This window comes from Neomonachus schauinslandi, chromosome 9 (assembly GCF_002201575.2).
Source record: "Neomonachus schauinslandi chromosome 9, ASM220157v2, whole genome shotgun sequence".
NCBI lineage: Eukaryota > Metazoa > Chordata > Mammalia > Carnivora > Phocidae > Neomonachus > Neomonachus schauinslandi.
The window spans coordinates 15,111,721-15,136,600 of NC_058411.1; the positions used below are offsets into that span (position 1 = coordinate 15,111,721).

The 24,880-nt window shown below is 39.4% G+C and overlaps 1 protein-coding gene across 3 annotated transcripts in view; it reads left to right on the forward strand.

Annotated features, from left to right (window-relative positions):
• Window positions 1–351: 351 nt before the first annotated feature.
• Window positions 352–24,880, forward strand: part of GALC (galactosylceramidase) — a 62,828-nt gene continuing 38,299 nt past the window's right edge. For 2 of the 3 annotated variants that reach the window (XM_021679619.1, XM_021679620.1), the window contains exons 1-7: window positions 352–546; window positions 8,664–8,732; window positions 8,964–9,027; window positions 10,595–10,708; window positions 12,652–12,791; window positions 14,868–14,906; window positions 17,680–17,810. In XM_021679619.1, coding sequence (XP_021535294.1) covers window positions 352–546; window positions 8,664–8,732; window positions 8,964–9,027; window positions 10,595–10,708; window positions 12,652–12,791; window positions 14,868–14,906; window positions 17,680–17,810 — 752 coding nt within the window. The remainder of the gene's footprint in view (window positions 547–8,663; window positions 8,733–8,963; window positions 9,028–10,594; window positions 10,709–12,651; window positions 12,792–14,867; window positions 14,907–17,679; window positions 17,811–24,880) is intronic. The other variant, XM_044918429.1, reaches the window with a different exon arrangement.

The window sequence follows — 24,880 nt, forward strand, 5'->3', positions numbered from 1 at the left end:
AGGGGCTGCGAGTTGGGTATTTTTTCTTGCTTTGCCACAGACCGCACGTGGTAGATGCGCTCTCAGACGGTGAGTTCCCTAAGCGGTCTTGAACATCCCCTGCGTTAACGTGCTCCAGCAGATGAGGCCGGAAGAGAAGCACGGAACTGAGTACACTTGAAGGCCCCACCCCAACAAGGTCACAACCAGAAAAGGCTCGCTCGGCTACTCCACAACACTACTGCGGCTGCGTAGGCGACCTGTGGCCCTCACTCAAGATGGCGGCTTCGGCGTCAGCGGCCTTCTGCCCTTCCCCATCATGGCGGCGGCCGGACCCGCCTCCCTGGGCGCGGGAATCATGTGACCCACACAATGGCCGAGCGCCTACTCCAGGCTTCCCGGCAACGCCGAGTGAAAGCCATGACGGCCGCCGCAGGTTCGGCGGGCCGCACCGTGGTGCCCCTACTGCTGTGCGCGCTGCTGGTACCCGGCGGCGCGTACGTGCTGGACGACTCCGACGGGCTGGGCCGGGAGTTCGATGGCATCGGCGCGGTCAGCGGCGGCGGGGTGAGCAGCAGGCGGTAGGATGCGCGGGCGTGGCCAGGGGGGCGCCCCACAAGCCCCCGCGACGCAGCCCCGCGTGTCGACAGTCGCCGGTCCCGACTCCGCTCGCGGCGGGCGCTTCTGGGCCAGGGGTCTGTGCTCCTACAGGGTTGGAAGCGGGTCTTGCTCGTTTAGATGAACATATAGAGGCAATTAGTTTTAAAAGAGGAGGGTGCGGAGGTCCACCGAATAAGTGACAGGTGTAGATAGTGACAAGGCTGGGGCTCGTACTCTCATCCCGGGCGACGGAGCCTGGGCTCGCTTTGCCGCAGAGAGGGCATTCCTGAGGGTCGTTCCAGAAATGGTCAGGGAGCCGGGGAGCATCTCTCCTCCCAAGGGGCTGCCCCACTGAGGGTCGGGGAGTCGGAAGCCCTGGACCACAAGTGTAGGGTGCGATTGGCTAACTTCAGAGGGGCCAGTGCGCAATACGTTTTGTTTGGAGGCGCGACAGGTGCCTCAAGGCCTCTGTAGGAAGGTAAGAGGTCAGGCTGGGTCTGTTTTTGTTTTTTTTTTTAGTTGTTGTTTGTTTTTAATGGCAGGCTATGCTAGTATTAACTGGTAGTCTAGGTTGTTTACTGTTGGGGGGCTGTGTTTCTTGGGAGTCATCAAGGCCCAAGGTGGGGTGAGTTGCCCAACGGAAAGGTCAGTGCCTCTGTGACTCTTTGGTGGCTATTTTTGTGTACAGGGAGGGGGAAACATTGGATCAGCATCCAAGGAGGTTCGCCACCTTTAGGGTGTGTAAGAATCACCTGGTATGCTTGTTTAAATGCACTCCCCATTCTGACTGTAGTTCTGGATTGGGGCCTGAGAATCTGCATTTTACCAAGTACACCAATTGATTCTCATACTGAGTAGTGAGAGACCTTTTTCTTTTAAGTAAACTTAATTTTAGAATAGTTTTAGATATACAGAAGAGTTTCCAAGAGAATACAGAGTTCTCATACACCCTGCACCCATTTTTCTGTTATCAGCATCCTACATTGGTATGGTACATTTGTCACGATCAGTATTGATAACTTATGAAAATCCATACTTCATATTTCCTTAGTAGTTACCTAATGCCCATTTTCTGTTCCAGGATCCCATCCAGAATACTAACTGCATTTAACTGGCATGCCTTAGTCCTCTCTTGGCTGTGACAGTTGGGATGAATGAGTTCATTTTCCTGGACATTCCTTAAGATTTATGTGAAGGGAGACAGGAGGGCCATTCCAGCTTTGTGTAAAATTGTATGGGCACAGCTGGTAATTGTCTGAATTTCCTGGTCATGCTGTCATGTGGCCTCTAGGCCTGGGAGCTTGGTTTAGTAGCATGATTCTTTTTGGCTCTAACAAAATTTACTTGCTTCTATCACATGCCCTCTGTAACCTTTTTCCTGTCTTTGTGTTATTCCCTTCCATTTTACCCCAAATCAACTAGAGTTAATTTTATTTGATGTTAAGGCCTAACTCTTAAATGGGTTGTTTGTTGGGTTGAGTCAGATGGAGCTTGTATATTCAGATGCATTTCAGAACTAGCTTGACTGATTGCTTGCTGAATGGATGTTTTGTGCTGATCTCAGCCTACTGATAGCCGGTGTTGTGGCTGGACTGGCCCTTATGGTTCTTATGATTGTAAGATGTTCTCAGCAATAACCATCAAGAAACTTAAAAAAAAAGGTTTATTATTCACAGATCCTGGCAAGCATATGGCACACTTGGGACCACACAGTAAGGTTGTGGGGGGCCGGGGGGAGGAGAGGGGAAGAGAGAGAGAGAGAGCACTGGAACTTGAGTGTTCTGTCCTGCTTTTATTGCGGGCTCACTCATTGGTGAATTTAAAACTTAAGAGGGGGAGTTTAAAGTGCAGGAAGAGAAAAATCAAGCAGCCTCTGTGGTCAGTTACTGAAATCAACCAAGGTCTTTAAAACAAAGAAGGCTGGGGTCCCAGCTGGGGGAGCCTGGCTCTTTATCTAGAAAGGCAGTGTGGTTCTTTGAAACAGCCATCTTTGAAGTGGATGCCTCTTTGAAGAGGATACCCTCAGGCACTTGCATTACAAAAAAGAAAAAAAACTGTCAGGGTTTATACTACAGTCCACCTTGATGCTGAGGCATTAGTCAATGGTGACCCTGGATACCTGATAGGTTAAAAGTCAGGGATAGGGCATGTTGTAACCCAGAAAGTACACATCTTAAGTAGGACTATACAGCACTTCTATAATAATTATACAGACAGTAGTCTGCAATCTAGTCCGTAGCCATTGTCCCAAGCTTAAAGGGACATGAAACCAGGTCAGGGATCCTAGGACTCAGGAATGTGTTCAAAGATTTGGGTAATATTGTGAAATAATTAAACATCTTTGGCCATCTCATGAAGTAGGTCTGATCAAATAGGCTTTTCTTTCTTTCTTTCTTTTTTTTTTTTTAAAGATTTTATTTATTTATTTGACAGAGAGAAATAGTGAGAGAGGGAACACAAGCAGAGGGAGTGGGAGAGGGAGAAGCAGGCTTCCTGCGGAGCAGGGAACCTGATGCGGGGCTCGATCACAGGACCCTGGGATCATGACCTGAGCTGAAGGTAGACGCTTAACGACTGAGCCACCCAGGCTTTTCTAAGTGTGCTTTGCTGGATTTTTTTTTCATAAGGAATCTCAGATTGGACTCTAAAAGTCTCTCAGGGCTGGGCAGTCAAGCCAAGGACTTGCCTTCATACTTCACCTATAATACCTGTAGATTTGAGTGAATGCCTCTCTTCTCAAGGTCCCCCAAATATCCTGATATTTTTGGGCCTCACAATAAGTGGTTTCCATTATTCACCTGGTAAGGCTGCTGGGAACACTTAAAGGCTTAAAAATAGCCACGTTAAATACCTATGGGAGTTCATTACAATGCAGTTGGCAAGGAACTTTGGTTATTTCTGTGACATATAACATTCTACGATAATAACTAGAATTATAAGTGACAGCATCATATCAGGACACAGCAGATGTCTAGGAATTTCATATGATTTCTGGAACATTTATATCAGTCACACATATCCATACAAATTTAATCTAAAGAGGGTTTCTCATTACTTATTTGATAATGCTTTCCATGTAGTTTAACATATCAAATAAGCCTAATTAGTTTAACATCTCTCTTTTAATAAGGAGAAGGAACAAATCATTTGAGATGTTCCAGGGACCCCATGGAAAATCCCAAAGTTAGTTCAAGGTTTAAAAAGGCTTCATTTAGAGGCGCCTGGGTGGCTCAGTCGTTAAGCGTCTGCTTTGGGCTCAGGTCATGATCCCAGGGTCCTGGGATCGAGCCCCACATCGGGCTCCTTGCTCAGCGGGGAGTCTGCTTCTCGCTCTCCCTCTGCCTGCTGTTCTGCCTAGCTGTGCTCTCTCTCTCTCTGTCAAATAAATAAATAAAATCTTAAAAAAAAAAAAAGGCTTCATTTAGAATTTGATTCTGGGAAATTTGTCAGAAATATCAAAAGATTTTGAAACCCTTGATTACACTGGATCATAGATTGCTCTGAAATACTAGTTATCCATTTAAAAAACATTCACCAAAATTACAGCTAAAGACTTCATAGGCAAATACAGAAAGCTACATAGTTTATTAGGAAAAAAAAAAAAAGAACTTTAGCTCTTTAAATAGAGAGGACTTGTTTTCTTAAGTAATCAAAAGACATGATAAAAGACAACTTGAGATACTGGAAGTTATTTTGGTAAAATACAGAATCTTTATTTCCTAGGCAGATTACTTAAAAGGTAAATAAAAACATTGCACAGTCTTATCAAGAACAGACCAGTAATCCAAGAAAACTATCCTTTTAGCAGATAAAATAAAATTAAGCTTTAGTTTTCAGAAGTACACTATTTATTAAAGCTTATTTAAAAAATACAATAAATTACTTCATTTTTAGCCAGCTTGTCTACACAAGATAAAATTCTCCCTCTCTTTTTTTCTTTCTTTCTCCTACTTTCTATATCCATTTAGTTTGTCTACTTTAGGACAAAATTACTTTCATTTGCCTTAACAAAAATGCATATCCATACCTTATACCATAGCTAAACTACATCCTATTTCTCTTGCCTAGGTTGTTTCTCTTATTTCTTGTACTTTTAATTACATATATTGTTAGAATTCTTGACTCTTAGAAACCCTAATTTCTAGTGAAAACTAGTGAGTAAGCAGTTGTGAGCTCTTTACTAGCATTCTGTATATTGACAAATTTATGAATACATTTCATAATTTCTAGAGGCATATGCCTCTTTAAATTAATTAATTAATTTTTATTATGTTATGTTAATCACCATAATTACATCATTAGCTTTTGATGTAGTGTTCCATGATTAATTGTTTGTGTATAACACCCAGTGCTCCATGCAATACGTGCGTAGTAAGTTTTTCAGTATAGCACAGGACATGTTTACCAACAGATCCAGACATCTAGCTTCTCTGTTACAGAAAACCAAAAGTAGATAAACCTGTGGTTCAGTAATGTTTCAATATTTAATATCTAGCAATGATCTATATATTTAATGAATTTCCATCATTGAACTTGGCAAAACTCTAAGGTTTCAAGTTACCAAAAAGATTTGGGTAACGTTTTAAGTACACATACCATAAAACATAATTGTTGTTGTAAAGTGGATGCCTTAGCAATCAAAGCTTAAGTCAGATATTTGCATTACAAAAAGAAAAAACCCAATCACTGTGGCTTACACTAGAATGGATGACCTGGTCTTTAGCTGATCTCTCCAACTTTGTGTGTGTGTGGGGGGGGTGGGGGGTAGGGGGGTGTTGGAGTGGGGACAGACAAACCTTTTCCTTAACCCAACTTATTCTTCTTGATTTTTATGTTTTTATTTTCTGATGTTGCAACCTTCCTCATAGGTGCTGGAGCATATTTCAGAGTCACCTGGACTAATGGGTCAATGTGTGTGTTTTTTACTACAGTCATTCTTCTTTTCATTTTTGTGGTTTAAACCTACAATAGCCAGTATTTCATGAAATGAGGACCCATCTGTCCTAGTATCTTTACTTGTGGCATTAAATCCAGTATTTGAACTTGCTGAAAAATGGAAGTCTTCGTTATTTATATTTATTAACTCAGTTTAAGAGTATTAAAATGAGAATATTGCATAACTCAGAGTAGGATACTCTTATCTATACGATAGTGTCCCTGTGTATAGTGCGTGTCTCATCTTAGAAGCTTAATATTAATCGAAGGAAAATGGTTGCAACACTACCTTTGCCCATCACTTTAGATTTCTATGTGGAGTCCCTGGTACGTGGCACAGTTTATAGCAGTTCTCACTTGGTCTTCCAGTCTGATAGGGAAGGCAGTATGGGGCAGTAGTTAAGAATGTGCTTTTAAGGGCAGATTGTCAGGGGTCCATTCTGGGCCCTGCCATTCACTGTCCAGCCACGGACAGGTTACTTAACCTCCCAGTGTCTCAGTTTCTTTTCTGGGGAGACCTTGAAACCTGGTGGGAGCATCATGAGGATAGATGTAAAGTGCTCAGGGTGGCATCTGGCACATGATTATTTTGGTTAATATCATCCTGTTTCATTGATTAGGAAGGAGGAAGTTACATGAAAAATGTATTTGGGTATAAAATATCTGCCATTTATTGATAACTTACTGTGTGTCCCCTCTTGTGCTAAGGCTTCTTCCTGGGCTGGTTGGAAACAGCCCCAGGCCTTTTCCAGGGAATGTGACTGTAATTTGTTATTCCTTGATGGTGCATTTCAACATTTGGCTATACTGCTCTGAACTATTGCCATTGACTAATGCTTTTGTACTGAGAATGACATAGGCTTGCAGTAGCATGGTGATATGGTGTGTTTGCTTAAAGTTGGCACTTTCTGTGTTAAGGATAGGATTGCATAGACGCAAAATAACCCCCAAACAGCCAAACGCACTGTTCTAATGACATAATTCAGGGTCAAAAGAATTGTTTCCCTTTGATCAAGGATGGGTTATTGGGTATATACAGGGTTCATTCACTTAAGGAGTGCCTGCTTTAATATTTGAGCCTCCGCCAGTCTGTAAGCTCTTTGAAAACAGTGACTGTGTTTTTAAAAACAATTTGTATAATGCCTGTCATTTATTGAGAGCTTACTGTGTGCCAGCTACTGCGCTATGTCCTTTACATACATCTTATTTCAGCCTTAGAACAGCTGAAGGAGTTATAAGGAGTAAGATAGCCTGCTTTACAACAGATTGCCCTTGGTCACATAGCTTGTAAATGTTGCAATCGGGATGTAGGCTCCTTCTGACTCAAAGCGTCCTGTATTATGTTGCCTTTGCTGGTGGAACAAACAATACCATAAACGATATTAAATGTTTACTAAATAAGAGAATAAATGGGGACATGAACTTGAGTAAGACATAGTCCCTGTCCTCAAGGAACTCAGAGGTGAGTCAGAGAAGTATGGCAATGAGGAGGGTGCAGGGTTAGAAGAGTTACAGTAGAGATGTAGACCCGAAGCCAGAGGAGTCCACAGGACTACATCAAACTACTACTACCTACATCAAACCAGTGGGCGGAGAGGAAGGGGTCCTTCCCTGAAGAGGATGCATTGAAGTTGGCCAAACGAGGGCGTGGAATGCATTCCAGACAGAAGAAAGAGAAAAAGTAGTTAGATATGTCAAGATAGAAGGCGCGAGAGTGGTACTGGGTAAAGTGTCAGAGTTAGGATCCAAATAGTTAAAGAGATTTGGGTATAAAACTGAGCAATTTAACTTTATCCTGAAAGCTCTTGGCAGAGGGGAGGTCTTAGTAGGTTTAAACAGAGTACTTTCATGGTTGTGTTTTGGGAAGATTAATGTGGCAAGTAGTGTGGAGAATAGAATATAGGGAGGCAGACGGGAGGCCCTGAGACCATTTAGGCTATTCTAACGATTGAGGGGGGCCTGGATGAAGGAGGTAGGGTTGAAGTGAGGGGATGGATTTGAGAGATACTAAGGAGGTCTTGGTGACTAAAGATGGATGGGAATTGGTGAAAGGGTAACCCTAAATTTATGGTTTAGGCAGATGTTGTCCTTTGCTAAGATAACAAGTAAAGGAGAAAGAACAGACTTAGGAAAAAGTGCCACGTTTGATTGGTGATGTGTTGAACTTGAAGGGATGAGAGGGTAGCTCCATGGGTCTGTGTCTCAGTGGCAGGGGCTGGGAAGATTGTGGGTGTGAGGGAGATAGATATAAGGGTGCCACTAGAACGTCAGTGGAAGCATAAATGAGAGTCTGAAACGGAACACTGAGCCCCATAAAAGTCAAGTATCTTGCCCTTGGTGTCAGTTTTTTGAACCTAAGTCCTGTCTGGCTTCCAAGCCTAGGGGCATGCCACTGTTTCATGTTAAAACCTATTTCTTTTATTCCCCTTGTGTATATTGCTCCCCAGAAGATACATTATTGGTCCACTGTTGGTTTTGTGATTTCTTTGTTGAAGCAGTCATCGGCCATGGGTTAGTTGTGATCAAGTGTTGGTCTCTGCACCCTCCACCTCTCTCTTTCCATGCATTCTGATGCCAGTCTTGTGTGAGGTTTCCTTAGTACAATTTGGCCTGGGGATCATTGTATGGTCATTCCTAATAGTAACAGCACTTATAAATCTCTAGTAAAGAAGGGGGGGAGTAGTGATTCCTTTCAGCATTGCTGCTTGTAATAATTTCTTGCAAGATGTTGAAGGAGAAAATTACCTGATATTTATCCTTTCCATCCTGGCCCCCCAATGTTGTAGTTGACAAATGGTCTTAAGATAGAGAACATAAGTTTCATTTCTTCTAATAACCACTCTCTGAGTTAAGGTCCCCAAGACAAGTCTGTAATCATGGTGTTCATCAGTAGACTTTGTTAGCTTACCTCCCAGCCAACCCTCATCTCAGTAGAAGAGAAAACTGCTGTGGCTTAAAACCTGAGTTTTAGCTATTGGATAAACAACAGCCCTATTTGCCCAAAGATGGGTAAAACATAGGCAGGTAAACAAATAACCTGGGAAATGACTTTTCCACATGGGCCTGCCGGGTGGAGTGCATCAGCACTTTGAAAACATGTTCGTGATTGGATTTGATTTATTTATACTTTTGAACTTTTTTTTTTTTAGGCAACCTCCCGACTTCTAGTAAATTATCCAGAGCCCTATCGTTCTCAAATATTGGATTATCTCTTTAAGGTAATGAGAAAATAATTACTTAATGGCATCTGTGGTATTTTTGAAGCTATGGTGAATTCTAGCGGTAGAATTGATCGCCTTCACAATTTTAGCTTTAAAAAAGAATGGCAAATTGCTTTTGGAATAAGTTGCTATTTATTTGAAATTGGTTTTCTCATCTGTAATTGTCTTAATGTGCTTTGCCCTTCATGCAGTGAATCACAGTGTTAATACTCCTACTTCCTTCCCCAGCCAAACTTCGGTGCCTCTTTGCATATTCTAAAAGTCGAAATAGGTGGTGATGGGCAGACAACAGGTAGGAGATTTGGGAAATGGGATTGATTTCCTTCAACGTTTTAGTCTATACTTAAACTTCGGGGCTGTAAATCAGAATATAAATGATATGAACATTTTTGATGTTGATTATTGCTTATAGATTATTTCATATTGTTCCTTTTTTATTCTATTAAAAATATATCAAAATACTCATTTTTTCTCATAAAAATAGCATTTGGACTTTAGATTGCTTATATAGTTGGATTAATCAGTAGTAAACAAACCCACAGTTTTTAAAAAAACTATATTCACTGGGAGGATAGAGACAGTTTGAAATTTTTATTGAGGAGTTCAAAAAATAAAACTCTTAATGTGGAAAACATGTAAAATGTTATAATGTTAATAGCTGTAAATCAAATCATGTGGCAAACATGTAAGTCATCAGTATTTTAGAGGTACAGCTTTTTTCTCTTTTAAAAACAAAATTATTTTTAACCATTAAATTTTCAGTCTTCATTATCACCCTTTTGATTGGCTTTGTGTAGTCCATGTAGTCAGTTAATGTACAGGAAGAAGGAAATTCTCTCAGTGATAATGCAGCTAATTACTTACAGGCCAGATTCCATCATAGTGAACTTTATAGTATTGTCTGTATACGCGTGTTCCTGTTGGTGACTTGGGAGTAATTTTTGTTAAAGAGATATGTCTGTGTGGTCATATTAGTGTTTAATTAATATTGAAAGAAAAAAGAATGAAAATCAAAAAACAAAAGAAACTTCTGTAACACAGACTTCCTCCAAGTTACCATAATAGGACATGTATTTTATTGTCCACTCCTCTTATGCAGGATTGGTAATGGTTGGCCATCTACATTTGCTGAAGTGAAATTAGAGGTAGAGATACAGGAGTGGGTAGTTCTTGTGAATCTGATGTTTAAGAAGAAAAGGGCAAGACCCCTCTCCTTGTGAGGCCCTTCTTAACATGGGCAGATGTTTGTGAAATGTGGTAACATATGAGGACTGATATCAGCTACCTACCTTGTCACACCATGGAGGTTAGGATAGAATTTTCTTATAGAGTGGTATGCAGATGTATACTCTTTCCTTTTTTCTCTCAAAGCGCTGTTGTCTTGGTGTAACAGGGCATGTTATAGGCTCAAGGCCTGGGGTATGAGAATGGGGCTTAGGAGCCCGGAGATTCACATCTAGGATTGAGAAGCCAGAAGTTGAGGTGATCTGAACTCATGTGTTGAATGTGGGGATTTGAAAACCCCAGAAAGACCAGACCAAAGCCTGGGAGAATGTAGTCCTAGGACTTTTCAATTACGTGAATTGATAACACTTCTCTCAACGCTGCTTATAATAGAAAGATGTGGTTTTGTTTTTCAAGACCTTTATGATACTTAGAGTAATGAAAAAACATGAAATAATACGCTTTGATCATCCATCCTCAAGTTATATAAGTTCATTCTTATTTGTCCCACATCAGGATTGGAACCAGAAAATGTCTTCTCTGAAATGTGTGTATGTATAGGGGAGAGTGGCCCTATGAAACACCATTAAACACCATGAAGTGGTTTCCTTTCTCTTTTGCTCTCTCCCATGCAGATGGTACCGAGCCCTCCCACATGCACTATGCATTAGATGAGAATTATTTCCGAGGATATGAGTGGTGGTTGATGAAGGAAGCTAAGAAGCGGAACCCTAATATTATACTCATGGGTAAGAAGTGAAGTTTGCCATGCTTTTGCAGTCTGTTTAACTTTCAAATTCTGAATTCTGTATGTGGAGTCACTATTAATACTGAAGTACTAATAATGTTAATACTACCATTATCCTACTAGCAGCAAAGCATGTGCCAGGCTTGATTCTTTCTTTGCCCTTAGATATTATTTCTGCTCTTTATATGTAATACTTCTGGAGTGAGGCATTACTCTTCCCATTTTACAGAAGCAGTAGAGACTTAGGTTATGCCACTGACTTAAGGCCAGGTAATTAGTAAATGGTAAAATCAGGTATAGAACCTAATTCCATTCTGGTTGTTTTTGTGATTGCTAAACTCTTATCTTCAACAAAATTTCTTACCAAAATTTGTAAAAGGGCAATACTCTCTAGAAAATTATATATTAGGTGCAGTAGTATATACCAACTATTTGTAAAATTATGCATTACATGCAGTAGTAGACCCCATTTCTAAAAGAGGTACACATAAAAGTTTGTTTTGAACCTCAGCAACGTGGTGGTCACTGTTCTAGGCATTGGAGATACCGAGCAATCCAGCCCCGGCTTCCCACCCTTGTGGAGCTTACGTTCTAGTAGCAGGATCATTGGATTTCTCAAACAGGACTACTGTATTCATTTTACAGTTCTCATATAGCGATGCAGAGACCTGTAAGATATTGCAAACATACCCAGTGATGGCAGTCATCATTTGAGATGAATTTGATATTTTGAAACAGGCTTCCACATCCAGTCTGTGTGAGACCAGTGAGATCCATTTTATAGGCTTGATTTCAGGTTATTTTAAAAATCATTTTCAACAATCAAATTAAAGGACAAGCGTTAAGTTTTTCTAAATTAAAAAAATGAGGAGTTAGTGTGTTCTTTCAAAATGGTCTTTTGCAAGAGATTCCAGAAATGTTTGGAGCAGTAAAAAAAAAAGCATCATTGACTTCAGCGCATACTCACCCATTGGGCTGCTTTCAAGGTCAGTTCTCATTTAAATGTAGAAAATCTGGCACGCTGAACCATGTTCTAACAAAGACTTACACATGCTGGGCCTTGAGAATGTATTTGGCATTTCATTGTTCTAAAATGTTCCAGTATTTTAATGTCACATTTCTTATGGGATACACAATGAGGCATTCCTCCTGCGCTTAGAAAAATAAACATTTTGTTCTTTTGTTCATTTTGATTTTTTTCAGTGGTGAACTAGATTGGTGATATATATTAACAGTTGAGGAACTTAACTGTTGAGCTTATTTTGATATATTAATAACAGAATTAGGATTTAGAATTGTGATTAGTGCTTCTCTACTATTCTCATTTTCTTACTTGAAAACAGTAATTAAGGTGCTGGCAGGATGTGGGTTATTTGATCTAAATCATACCACAAAGAAATATTTTCCTCTTGAGTCATTGGCATTTATACTGATATGATGACAAACTAGTTTTGCTGAATTTGATTATCTGACTAATTAGTATTTTAAGGAACCTTAAGTTTTAAGAAGTTGTACTAGTGAATGAGGAATTTGTATTATACTTAACCTGTAGGAATGATTAGGCATAAGCCTTTCAGAATTCTTTGATTTGACTTCAGAGGAAAGAAATTGAATATTAAATATCCCTATAGCAGGTGGTGGGCATGTTAAGTTAAATTGTATGTTACATTTCTTTCTGTTGGTTAGGATCTTTGAAAGAGTGTTTTTATTTCTTTTTCTTGAAAGAGCATTTGGAATTATGGAAGCTGATTCTAGGGATCAGTAAGTAGTTGCTGAGTTCATAAACTAGAAGGGATTTTGAGAATTTGTGCACAGTATATAATCTTTAGGAAGATCTGTGTTGGCTTTTTGCTTAGCCTGTGTTCTTCTTGGTTTCTTTTGCCTTGTTTCTAACAGTGCCAGCATGGGTATACCCACTCCACCTTTACCTTTTCCTTTCTGCAGGCTTGCCGTGGTCGTTCCCTGGATGGCTGGGAAAAGGTTTCAACTGGCCTTATGTGAATCTTCAGCTGACTGCCTATTATGTCATGACCTGGATTGTGGGCGCTAAGCATTATCATGATTTGGATATTGATTATATTGGGGTTAGTAATACATTGAAAACTTGATTAACTTTTGGACGTTTATTTGTAATTTCTTAAAGTAATTTGATTCTGTGGCATTTTGTCGACTAACCATTTTGTGTCTTGGGACTGATTTGTTCTATTGGCCTCTGATAACAAATTAACTACACGTGACCTTTTATTCCTCCTCTTGCCCGTCCAAATTCTAACCCCTTTTGAAAACTAAGTGTTTAATACCTTCTCTGAACTACCTTTTTTTTTAATTTTGATTTTGGTATCACCCAGCCCACATTCTCCCTCTTCAAAGCTTTCCCTAGTTTCTCTAGCCATGCAAGAATACTATATTTACCAGACAGTTTAATGATTAGTCTCATTTTGCTCTATGAATCTTCTATTGTCCTAAACCAGGGGTTGGCAAACTTTTTCTTAGTGTGTCAGACAGTAAATATTTTAGGTTTTGTGGGTCACAAGGCAGTATTAAGGATATAATGTAGGTAATTATACAACCGTTTAGAATGTAACCGTTTAAAACTGTAAAAACCGTTTCTAGCTCTCAGGTTATAAAAAATACAAGCGGTGGGTGGGCTGGATTTGGCAGGCTGGCTAAAATTTGCCTACCCTTATCTTAAACTGTTATTTAACACCTTTTAATGACTGAAAAAATGTAAAAATAATGTCTTTCCAGTTGGTCTGTTGGCAGGCCGAAGGCATCGTACCTCACAGAGCCTCACACATACACATGGTGGTCTCTGTACATGTTTGCTTATTAATATGCCATCTGTCAAAACTGATTTTAAAAGCGTTCATGCAATTGGCAAGCAAGTATCGAGCTCCTACTATGTTGCCGGCACTGTGACTGTTATGTTCTAGGGATACCAAGATGAATAAGCCCTTAAGGAGGTTAGTGAGAGAGAGAGAAACTGGGACAGATAAACTGTAGTATCACAGGAGGAGAGAGGACATGAGGATGGGCCAAGGGCTGTAGGGAGCCAGAAGCAAGAATATACTTGTTTTTTGTTATCTTTCTCCAAATTATAATTGAAAATTAGTTTGTATTTGAGAACTTTCAAATGTCAGGGTATTTTTAACCTGTAGTGAAACTAAATGTAGGTTTGGATCTAAATAGCATTTTATTATGGTGAAGTCACACTTAGAAAATGTTTCTGGTAAAGAACGGGTAATTCGCATCTCTTTTAAACTCACAGGCTGTGGTGAGGAGCTTCTTTGATAAGAAGTACTTTCCTGTATCACAAGAGTAAAATAAATTATAGTGCCTAGACTCTAGGCCATCTCAGTTATTAACAGTTTTCTCAGCTGCAAAATAAATGTCATGGAAATTCTCTTTCAATTCTAAAACCTCATCCCCCCTGATTCTAAACCAATGAGAGCTGTGCATCTTCCTCTTACCTATCCTCATTAAGAATTTGCCTTTGTAATGTGGCACATCATGTGGGCTAAAAAAAATTACTTCTACAGTGTACTTATTAATACTTGGCTTTAGGTGTGCTGGTAAGATCTTGTAAGAATTATTACAACACTCCCCATGTCTGCTAGGTCTCCAGTGCCTAATAGAGTTCTGGCACACATTACATTGTCAATGTTTGTTGAATGATTGAATTGGATATTCCAGTTTTAGAAATCCGTGGAATGGGGTGCCTGGGTGGCTCAGTCAGTTAAGCGTCCGACTCTTGATTTCAGCTCATGTTGTGATCTCAGGGTCCTGGGATTGAGCCCCATATCAGGCTCCATGCTCAGCGGGGAGTCTGCTTGAGATTCTCTCCCTCCCCCTCTTCCTCTGCTTGCCCTCTCTTTCTCTAAAATAAATAAAAATAAAATAAAAAAAAAAAAGAAATCACTGGAATAAGTGACTAAAAATACCCGCCAAATATTCAAGGCTTTAAAAGATAATATTTTAATTTTAAAAAGTTATGTTGTCTTCTAAATAACTCTAAATTCAAGAACAGGACATTTCATAAAGTAAGAAACATTGCTTTTTAGACGATATGAAAGATGACGAGAACAGTGGCATCTTAATGGGAATGTCTACTTTCTGACCTTTAACTTTCAATTCAGACTGTTTGACTTTCTGTTTTGCAGATTTGGAATGAGAGGTCATTTGACATCAATTATATCAAGGTCTGTATGACTTGAAAATCTTTTTATCTTAAAGTTATTAGTAAATGATTCCCTTATGGTTCCATGGAAATTAGTAGTAGAACACTGTTTTTTACAGTACAGATATTTGTTTGCTAGTTGTGACATAAAATTCAAGCAAAAGCTTAATCATATTTAAATTCCTGATTAAAGCATAGGTAATTCCTTGTGAACCACAAATTTCCTTTGTCTGAAGACTTGTGTCGAATTTTCCTATTTTGAAATTCATTATTTGTGGAATTATGGTAATCATTATGAAAACAACTGCATCATGTTAGGCTTTTAGGATTTAAAGAAATGTAGCTTTTTTTTTTTTTTCATTGTCAGATGAGAAAAGGAGGCAAACCTAAAAAAGAACAAAGATTTTTATTTGGGGTGTCATAATTGCAACTCAGGGAGCACAGATTCTGGAGTAACCAAAAAAGTGTCCTGCTCCGGTGGGGAGGGCAAGGAGTTTTTATGGCAAAGAAGGAAGAGGTAATTCCATGAAGTAGATAAAGAAGAGAAAAGAAAACACTGCTAATTTGGGGCTGACCAAATTAGTTGAGCCATTTCTGATAACTCTCTCATTGATTATTTTATTGGTGCTATCATAAACAAAATTATCTCTGGAATGTATTAATTACCTTTACTATCCTCATATGGTCTGAAGCCAGTTGTTCTGTTGAAATGTTATGAACAATTGCCTGTAAGACTCTTGCCACTTCTGGCCCAGGTCAAGAGTTCATCTGTTGGAAAGGAAAATGGAGCTTGGAAATGGAGTCTCTTCTGGCCAGAAATTTTATACAGTTCCACATCTTAAATCAAAATTTCTCATATATAGTCTCACTGTTATTTTCTTTGGAATGCCTATTACGTTGGAATGTTCTATATGTTTCTTTTTTTTTTTTAAATTTAATTTTATTATGTTATGTTAATCACCATACATTACATCATTAGTTTTTGATGTAGTGTTCCCTGATTCATTGTTTGCGTATAACACCCAGTGCTCCATGCAGAACGTGCCCTCCTTAATACCCATCACCAGGCTAACCCATCCCCCCACCCCCCTCCCCTCTAGAACCCTCAGTTTGTTTCCTGAGATTAAGAATTCCTCATATCAGTGAGATCATATGATACATGTCTTTCTCTGATTGACTCATTTCGCTTAGCATTAGCAAATGGTAGCAACTAACATTTGCCAAGTGTGTTTTTTGGGGTTGTTTTTCCTAGTTACTTATCTCCATTTCATTCTTACTTACTCCCTTATTAGGTAATTACTATTATTGCTGTTTTTCAGGAAAGGAAAAACTGAGAATAACAACTCCTCTGTCACTGGGAAACTCATGGCAGATTAACTTTTCAGGTGGAGGAAGTCTATGGTTTACTTTCCAGTTCTATTTGTCTTGTGTTTCCTCCAAAAAACATAGTTTTATGTTAGATTTTGTGTTTCGGTTTTTAAAAAAATTTCTTTAAGTGTCTTATGTTTTTAAGCAGGTAATACCCACTAAATTTCTTTCATTTATTTATTCATTTATCCCATCAGCAAGCATTGACTCAACACCGGGGGGGGTGTCAGGCATTCCATGCATGCTTAGAAGACAAGGACACAAAATACTGTTGCTGCCCAAAAGGAGTTCACATTTGAGAGCTATAGAGTCCCGGATGGATAATGAAAATATCAGTCATAATTTCTCTAACAGAATAATGCCCATGCAGGGTTGTCAGAAGGTATAGAGTGGACATGACACTTCTGCCTGGGTGGATTAGGGAATGCTATTAGAGAAGGTGACGTGAGGTTGGAATCTTCAAGGTGGGGTGGATAGGAACTCCCCTGGTTGCTAGGGCAGGGGCAGGACACCGCCAAGAAATGATGATTGAGAGTAAAGGGATTTGGGGGAAGAACAAGGGTGAAAGACAGAGTAGACAAGTGGGGACTCTGAGCCTCACGTAGGCCTCTGTGATCGCTAGGGGACCGGCATATACAACATACACTTTAATCTGTAGCTGTGGGGTTTGATGGGGTGGCTTGCAGCCAGGTCCGTGTAAGTCAGGGTCACGTCCAGGCTGCAGGCATTATCAATGAAGTAGTGAGAACGTGGTGGAGGGGGCATTGTGGGGCTGTGGGAGGTGGAGCAGTGGAACTAGTATAAGATGGAAGCACAGGGTTGTTTGTGGAAAGTTGTGGCTTCTGTGAGCACAGGGCTGATGAGCGCAGCAAGAGCCTAGAGTGGAAGCCAGGTTCGTGCATGTGTTCTGTGTGACCCTGCAGTGGGGGGCGGCTTCATGACAGGGTCCCAATAATGAAGGTGGGGAACATTTTTATCCACCCAGATTTGACATTTCACAGCTTATGTTTTTCCTTGTGATTATTCATATGCCTCTCTAGTTGTGCTCATTTCATTTGAAGGAAGCATTGGAAACATTAGACTCTGGTTTCCTTTTTCTTTTAAACTAATGATCTGCAGCTATGGTGGTGGTTTATTTAATTTTTTTTTTACTATTGTGAGTCTGTTGTTGATTCCATTAAGGTCAGAGGGAGAATCCCTCTAAAGCATTTTTACCTCTTGGTTTTTTTTTTCTTTTTACATTCCCATGAAGTAGGTTATCTTAATGCTTTATGTTTTCCATAGGAGGCACATTTCTATTGAGAAATAATATTAATACTATTTTCCAGGATGCTGATTTTGAAAGATACTTCAGCTATTGTGGTTGTAATTCAACAGCTGAAAACTTATTTGTAAACTTTCCTGCATTCTGTTTATCTCTCCAAAAGGTGTTAAGAAGAATGCTGAACTATCAGGGTCTCGATCGAGTGAAAATCATAGCGAGTGACAATCTCTGGGAGCCCATTTCTGCTTCTATGTTGCTCGACTCTGAGCTCTTGGAGGTGATTGATGTTATAGGGTAAGGAAAGTTTTGCTTTGAAAGCTTAACAGTTTCTGATTGCTAGCTTTCGAAACTTGACTGTACCTTTGTTTTTGCTTTTCCTTCCGACTTGATTACATTTTCAGAGGGAGCTTTCTTGTATTTACTTAACTGAAGCACATGTAACTGATGTTTCATTCCTTTCTCTTTGAAATGTATGTGCAGGTGACCCTTGAATAGCACAGGTATGAACTGAGCCAGTCCACTCATGTGTGGAATTTTTATAATACTTTAAATGTATTTTCTCTTCCTTGTGATTTTCTTAATAACATTTTCTTTTCTTTAGCTTCCTTTATTATAAGAATACAGTATATAATACATAGAACATACAAAATATGTGTTAATCTACTGTTTATGTTATTGGTCTTCTGGTCAACAGGCTATTAGTAGTTAAGTTTTTGGGGAGTCCAAGCTTATATTTGGATTTTCAGATGCACATGTTTGGGGGGGTTGGCACATTGTTCAAGGTTCAGCTGAACTTTCATCTTTCTATGACAATGAAATATATTGGTACTTTTCAAAAACTGTTAATGTTTGGAGTAATGACACATGGCTTTGTTTCAATTAAGGGACAGAGTAGTATTTAAATTTTAGAAATTACAAGAGGCAGACTTCCTGTGGTTGGGAGTTCTTCCATGAATGAACACTTATGTAAATTGCACAGCTGATTACTGACCATGGCTCTTGTCATGTTTCCTTAGCAGGCTGGCTTTGACCCTGCTCTTTAGTCCAGCTCTGCCAGTCAGTCCTCTGGGCCTTGGCCTTCTTGAGTTCCAGTAATTTTTTTTTTCTTTTTAAATTTTTTCCAGTTTTATTGAGAAATAACTGATATCCATCATGGTATAAGTTTAAGGTACATAGCATGATGATTTGATTTACATATATGTGAGATAATTACCATGATTAGTTAACATCCACCATCTCCTATAGATACAGTCAGAAGGAAAAATAATTTCTCCTTATGATGAGAGCTCTTAGGATCTACTTACTTAACAACTTTACTAACACACAGTGTTAATTATAGTCATTGTGGTGTACATTACATCCCTAGTACTTATTTATCTTATAACTGGAATTTTGTGCCTTTTGACCACCTTCCCCCAATTCCCCCTTCTTCTACCCCTCACCTAGCAGTATTTTTTAAAGTGAATTTGAAGTTTGTCTATTGTGATAACATATACAAACATTTGAAAAATAGAATACACATATATGTGGAATGTGTTCTTTATTCAGTGTGAAGACTACTTGATCTACATGTGCCTTTTTCTTTTAAAGGAAGCATCTTGAATATACACGAAGTAGGCAGAATAATATCATGACTATCCATGTTCCTGTCACTCAGCCTTGATAACTATGACCCCATGGCCAGTTCTCTATCCACATAATTGTCCATTCTGTTACCTGAAACTGGGTTCGCCTCTTGGTGCATGTGGAGCCAAAAGACACAACGAAGCCAAAGAATAAGAAAAGGAAGGGTTTTACTTGCAATAAGCAAAGGAGAACAACGGGAATGTTTCCCAAAGCAGGGTCTCCTCGAACAATGAACTGGGGAAATTTTAGGCGAAGGGGCTTGCGCAGTGGGGCATTCAGCGTGGAACAGGGTCAGAAATCATCTTTTTTTTTTTTTTTTTTTTAATTTTATTTATTTATTTGACAGAGAGAGAGACAGCGAGAGAGGGAACACAAGCAGGGGGAGTGGGAGAGGGAGAAGCAGGCTCCCTGCTTAGCAGGGAGCCCGATGTGGGGCTCGATCCCAGGACCCCGGGATCATGACCCCAGCCCAAGGCAGACGCTTAACGACTGAGCCACCCAGGTGCCCCGGGGCAGAAATCATCTTAAAGTGACAGAGTCCAAGTCATGAGGGTCAGCATCATCAGTTCCTGGTATCTGAGTGCTCAAAACGGTTCAGATCCTGCAAAGATAGCTCAAGAATGTGCGTCAGGTCGGTCTTTATTTTTGAACCAGCACTGGAAGATTTACCACTGATTTGTTGTCCCTGATAATGATTAGGTTATCTCCTGGCTTGACAGTGGCTTTTTGTGCTTATGTTTTTTGGTTCCCTTAAAATTGTTATCTACTGGGATCTACTGTTCCGCAATTTCAACATATCTCAGGAAGTTCTGCAAGAAATGTGCTTTGGGCAAGTAGTGCCAGTCAGGCAGAGATGGTAAGATGGCTGGGGGCCCAAGATGACTTTTCTCATGTCAGGAAAGCTTGTCTTTTCTTTCTTTTTCCGGAGACCCCTAGCTCTTTCTGCTGATAGTTTCTCTTCCTCCTTCCACATTATTCTGAGGCAGATTCCATACATGACGTTATTTCTTCCATAAAAATTTTACCATGCATCTTTAAAGATAAGAATTCTTTTTCTTGGGGCGCTTGGGTGGCTCAGCTGGTTAAGCAACTGCCTTCAGCTCAGGTCGTGATCCTGGAGTCCTGGGATCGAGTCCCATATCAGGCTCCCTGCTCAGTGGGGGGTCTGCTTCTCCCTCTGACCCTCTTCCCTCTTGTGCTCTCTGTCTCTCATTCTTTCTCAAATAAATAAATAAAATCTTTAAAAAAAAAAAGAATTCTTTTTCTTTTTATTGTAAATAATACCATTACTACATCTAAAAATGTAAATATTATCAAATATTTGTTATTGTTATTTTATAGTTTTAATTGAATCTGGATCCAATTGAAATTCATACATTGTGATTGATTGATATTTAAGTCTCTTCTGATTCCTGCCCCATCTTTTTTTTTTTTTTAAGATTTTATTTATTTATTCGATAGATTGAGAGAGTACGAGCAGGGGGAGTGGCAGGCAGAGGGAGAGGGAGAAGCACAGGGAGCCCAATGTGGGGCTTGATCCCAGGGCCCTGGGATCATGACCTGAGCTGAAGGTAGACGCTTAACCAACTGAGGCACCCGGGTGCCCCGCTGCCCCATCTTTTTATTCCCTTTCATTTGTCAAAGAAACTGGATTGTTTGTCCTGTAAAGTGTCTCACAGTCTGGGATTTTATAGTTTCATCCTTGCAGTTTGGTTTAACCTGCCCATCTGTCCTGTTTCTTATTGGAAATTGACAGAGACATGATTAGGTTAGATTTAGGCTTATATTTATTTATTTATTTATTTTTGGCAAGAAAAGTAAGATGTATTTAAATACTTCATACATTGAAATTAGAATATAATTTTTTGCCTTTATTGTTAAAACTTTCATAAATAGCTCAAGTCTTGGGGGAAAACAAAGTTGTATTGATTTTGAATATATTTGGCCAGGAAAAAATATTTAAATGAAGGTATGGGTTTTGCTGTGTCTTCATGAAGAAGTTGGATGTTAATTCATTGTATCTTTATTCATGTGGGCATCTAATGCTGCAAATACTCCTTTGAGCACTGTTTTAGCTCTTTTATTTTCTCATTTCATCGCACTGTGGTCATTTAATGTCGAATGTATTTAAAAATTTTTTTTCAAAAACTTTACCAGGAGTTTCTTTTTGTCTTATTATATTAGGATGTATTTTTCTATCAGGATATAAGGGTTGAGTGTGTATTATCTACCTTAGTGATTGCATCGTTCAGGTGTTCTTTATCCTAATTATTTTGTTCACTTGAACTATCTAGGGTTACCCAGAGTGCTAGTTTCCTCTCACTAGTGGGTTTCAGTTTCATGCAGTTTATGCTTTCGAAAGTTGCTCTGTGTTATGTCGCAGGTATTAATGTCTTATCTTCTTATCTTTGTAACTGTTGACATTAGAAAATGTCATTCTTTGGGGTGCCTGGCTGGCTCAGGAGGAAGAACATGTGACTCTTGATCTTGGGGTCATGAGCTTGAGCCCCACGTTGGGTGTAGAGATGACAAAAATCAGCGAAAAAAAAGAAGGAAAATGTCATTCGTTGCCTCATTGTGCTTCTTGGTATGAATTTTTTTTTTTTTTTAAAGATTTTATTTATTTATTTGAGAGAGAGAGAATGAGAGACAGAGAGCATGAGAGGGAGGAGGGTCAGAGGGAGAAGCAGACTCCCTGCCGAGCAGGGAGCCCGATGCGGGACTCGATCCTGGGACTCCAGGATCACGACCTGAGCCGAAGGCAGTCGCTTAACCAACTGAGCCACCCAGGCACCCCTTGGTATGAATTTTGCTTTGCCTGTGACTAAGAAGGAGATCTCTGCTTTCTTTTCATTTATAATTGCCTGAACTATCTTTGCCCATACTTTCATTCTTTACCTCCTGAGGTCATTTTATTTTGTGTGTGTTGCTTGCATAAAGCATAGATTTAGATACTGCTTTTTTAGCTGCTCTAAAAATCTTCATATTTTAATGCTTGGTTTAAACTCATTTATACTTAATGATATAATTGAAACCATATATACTTAATGATATAATGATATACTCTATTCTATATTGTCTTGTTATTTAATTATATACACTATGTATATACCAATACAAAATCTTGCTATGTGATTTTTCTTTGCTCTTTTTGAAGGAGGTATCTTTTTTGTTATTTAGCAAGGTTTGATTTTTGGTTCTATTGATTGCATTTATACTGATACCTTTATACCAGTGGTTCTCAGCTGGGGATAATGTGCCTCCCAGGGAACATTTGGTAATGCCTGGAAATATTTGCGATTGGTACTGGCATGATGAGTGGAGGCCAGAGATGTTTCTAAATATCCTTCCAAGCACAGGATAACTTCCCCACAGCAAAGAATTATCTGGCCAAAATGTCAATAGTGTTGAAGTTGAGAAAATGTTTATACTGATACTCTTAGTTCCTTTTCTATTGAGTTATTATGTATTGGTTTACTATAAGCAATGTAAAACTTATTTCATTACTCCCTCTTTCTCTCCTTCTCGCTCCTACAATGGAATTTAAATTACCGAAATTTCTTAATCTTTGTACTCTTACATGAGCTTAAGCTTCTACTGTCTTGATTTGTCAGCTGCAAGCTGTAACCTTTAACTCCCAGACAGTTGGCAAACTTTGTTTACATTTCATTTTCTTTCCTCCTCCTCCTATTTTGCGTCTGCTATATTAGTTATACATTATCAGAACATGTAACATTTGGGCGCCTGGGTGGCTCAGTTGGTTAAGCATCTGCCTTCGGCTCTGGTCCTGGGATCGAGTCCCACATTGGGCTCCCTGCTCAGCGGGGAGTCTGCTTCTCTGTCTCTCCCCTGGCTTGTGCATTCTCTCTCTCTCTCAAATAAATAAAATCTTAAAAGAAAAAAAGAACATGTAACATTTATGTACTAAATTACTCTTTCTTTTAGTCTAGTTCTACCATTAAGCATATGCAATGTTCACCTTCAAGTCTTTTGCTGAAGTTTCTTCCTTAGATTCTTGGGTGTCAAAAGCTTAGTATTTGTCATATTTTTCAGGAAGTGCTAATGGAAACAATATTTCTTGATCTCTTACATGTTTATTAACTCTTTTTCTGTGGCCTTTATATATGAAGGACAGTTTGGCTAGGTATAAACTCCTTGACTCACACTTTCTTAATCTGTGAATGTCATAAAATTTACTCCATTGGTTACTTACATAAAATGTTGCAATTGAGAATTCTGATGCTAGACTTCTTTTCTTTCTTTCTTTTTTTTTTTTGTTTTCCCCCTCTCTTGGGCCTCTCACTTACCCTAATGCAGAAGAAGCTGCTGGTGATCTACCAAAACCTATCCTATTCTTCCTGGGCCCAAGGCAAGACTATCAGCATTCTTTGCAGTTAACATATGACAAGATGGGGCACCTGGGTGGCTCAGTCGGTTAAGCATCTGCCTTCGGCTCAGGTCATGGTCCCAGGGTCCTGGGATCGGTCCCACATCGGGCTCCCTGCTCAGCGGGAAGTCTCCCTTTCTCTCTGCCTGCCACTTCCCCCTGCTTGTGCTCTCTCTGTCTCTGTCAAATAAATAAATAAAATCTTAAAAAAAAAGATATGACAATATGATTAAGTTTCTGGTGATGAAATGAGAGCACAATCGATAAGTAACACCTGAGGGTTTATACTCTAGGATATTGGGTACATTCTCTTCTACCCCTTTTCCTTCCTACTGGCTGGAATCTGAAGCAACCATTTGACCAAGGAGAAGATATAAGCTCTGCTTCCACCAACCTTGACTCTCAACTTAGGATGATTAAATGGAAGAAACATAAACTCTTTTTTTTTTAAATTTATTTGACACAGGGAGAGAGAGACAGCGAGAGAGGGAACATGAGCAGGGGCAGAGGGAGAGGGAGAAGCAGGCTTCCCGCCAAGCAGGGAGCCCGATGCGGGGCTTGATCCCAGGACCCTGGGATCATGACCCGAGCTGAAGGCAGACACTTAACGACTGAGCCACCCAGGCGCCCCATAAACTCTTTTTCTTTAAGCCACTACGTTCTTTGTAGTCTGAGGCCTCTAAACAGTATTTCCTATTTTTTGTGTAAACATTTTATTTTGCTCCTGGAATTCCTTATTTTTGCAGAATGGAAATAATAAAAAAAGCCTCATATTAGTCAATGAAACCGTCTCCAAGAATAGCAAATATCCTTTTGTAGGTATGCTTATCTTATATTCCAGTATAAGGAATTAGTTCTGTTTCCATGGTGAGATAATTGAAACTATAACCTGGCTTCTTGGATCATTGAGCTATGTCAGACATCTCCATCTCTAGCTTCCATGTGTTAGGATATCATTTAAATTGTTTTAAATTGCTTTCATAGACCAAAGCAGAATGTGATTAAAGTAAGATAGATGCTTATTTCTTGAGTAAAAGTACAAAACAGTATACAAGAGGATCGAGCAACTGTGTTCTACGAGGTGCTCTTCGGTCTTGTGGTTCTGCCATTCTCGAGTGTATTAGCCTGGGTTAGACTTATTTTTTTCTTCCTTATAAATGACTTGGCACAATTCCTGTATATCCAAAGAATATTTTTCTTTAACTTTAAGTCTAGTAGTTCTATATGATTTAACATTTCCAGGTGTATATTATATGCCTTTTCAGTATCTGTATTTAAGTGTTTTCTTATTTCAATAAGATTTACTTAAATTTTAATTTAAGTAATTATCCTGCTCCATTACTTTGGTTTT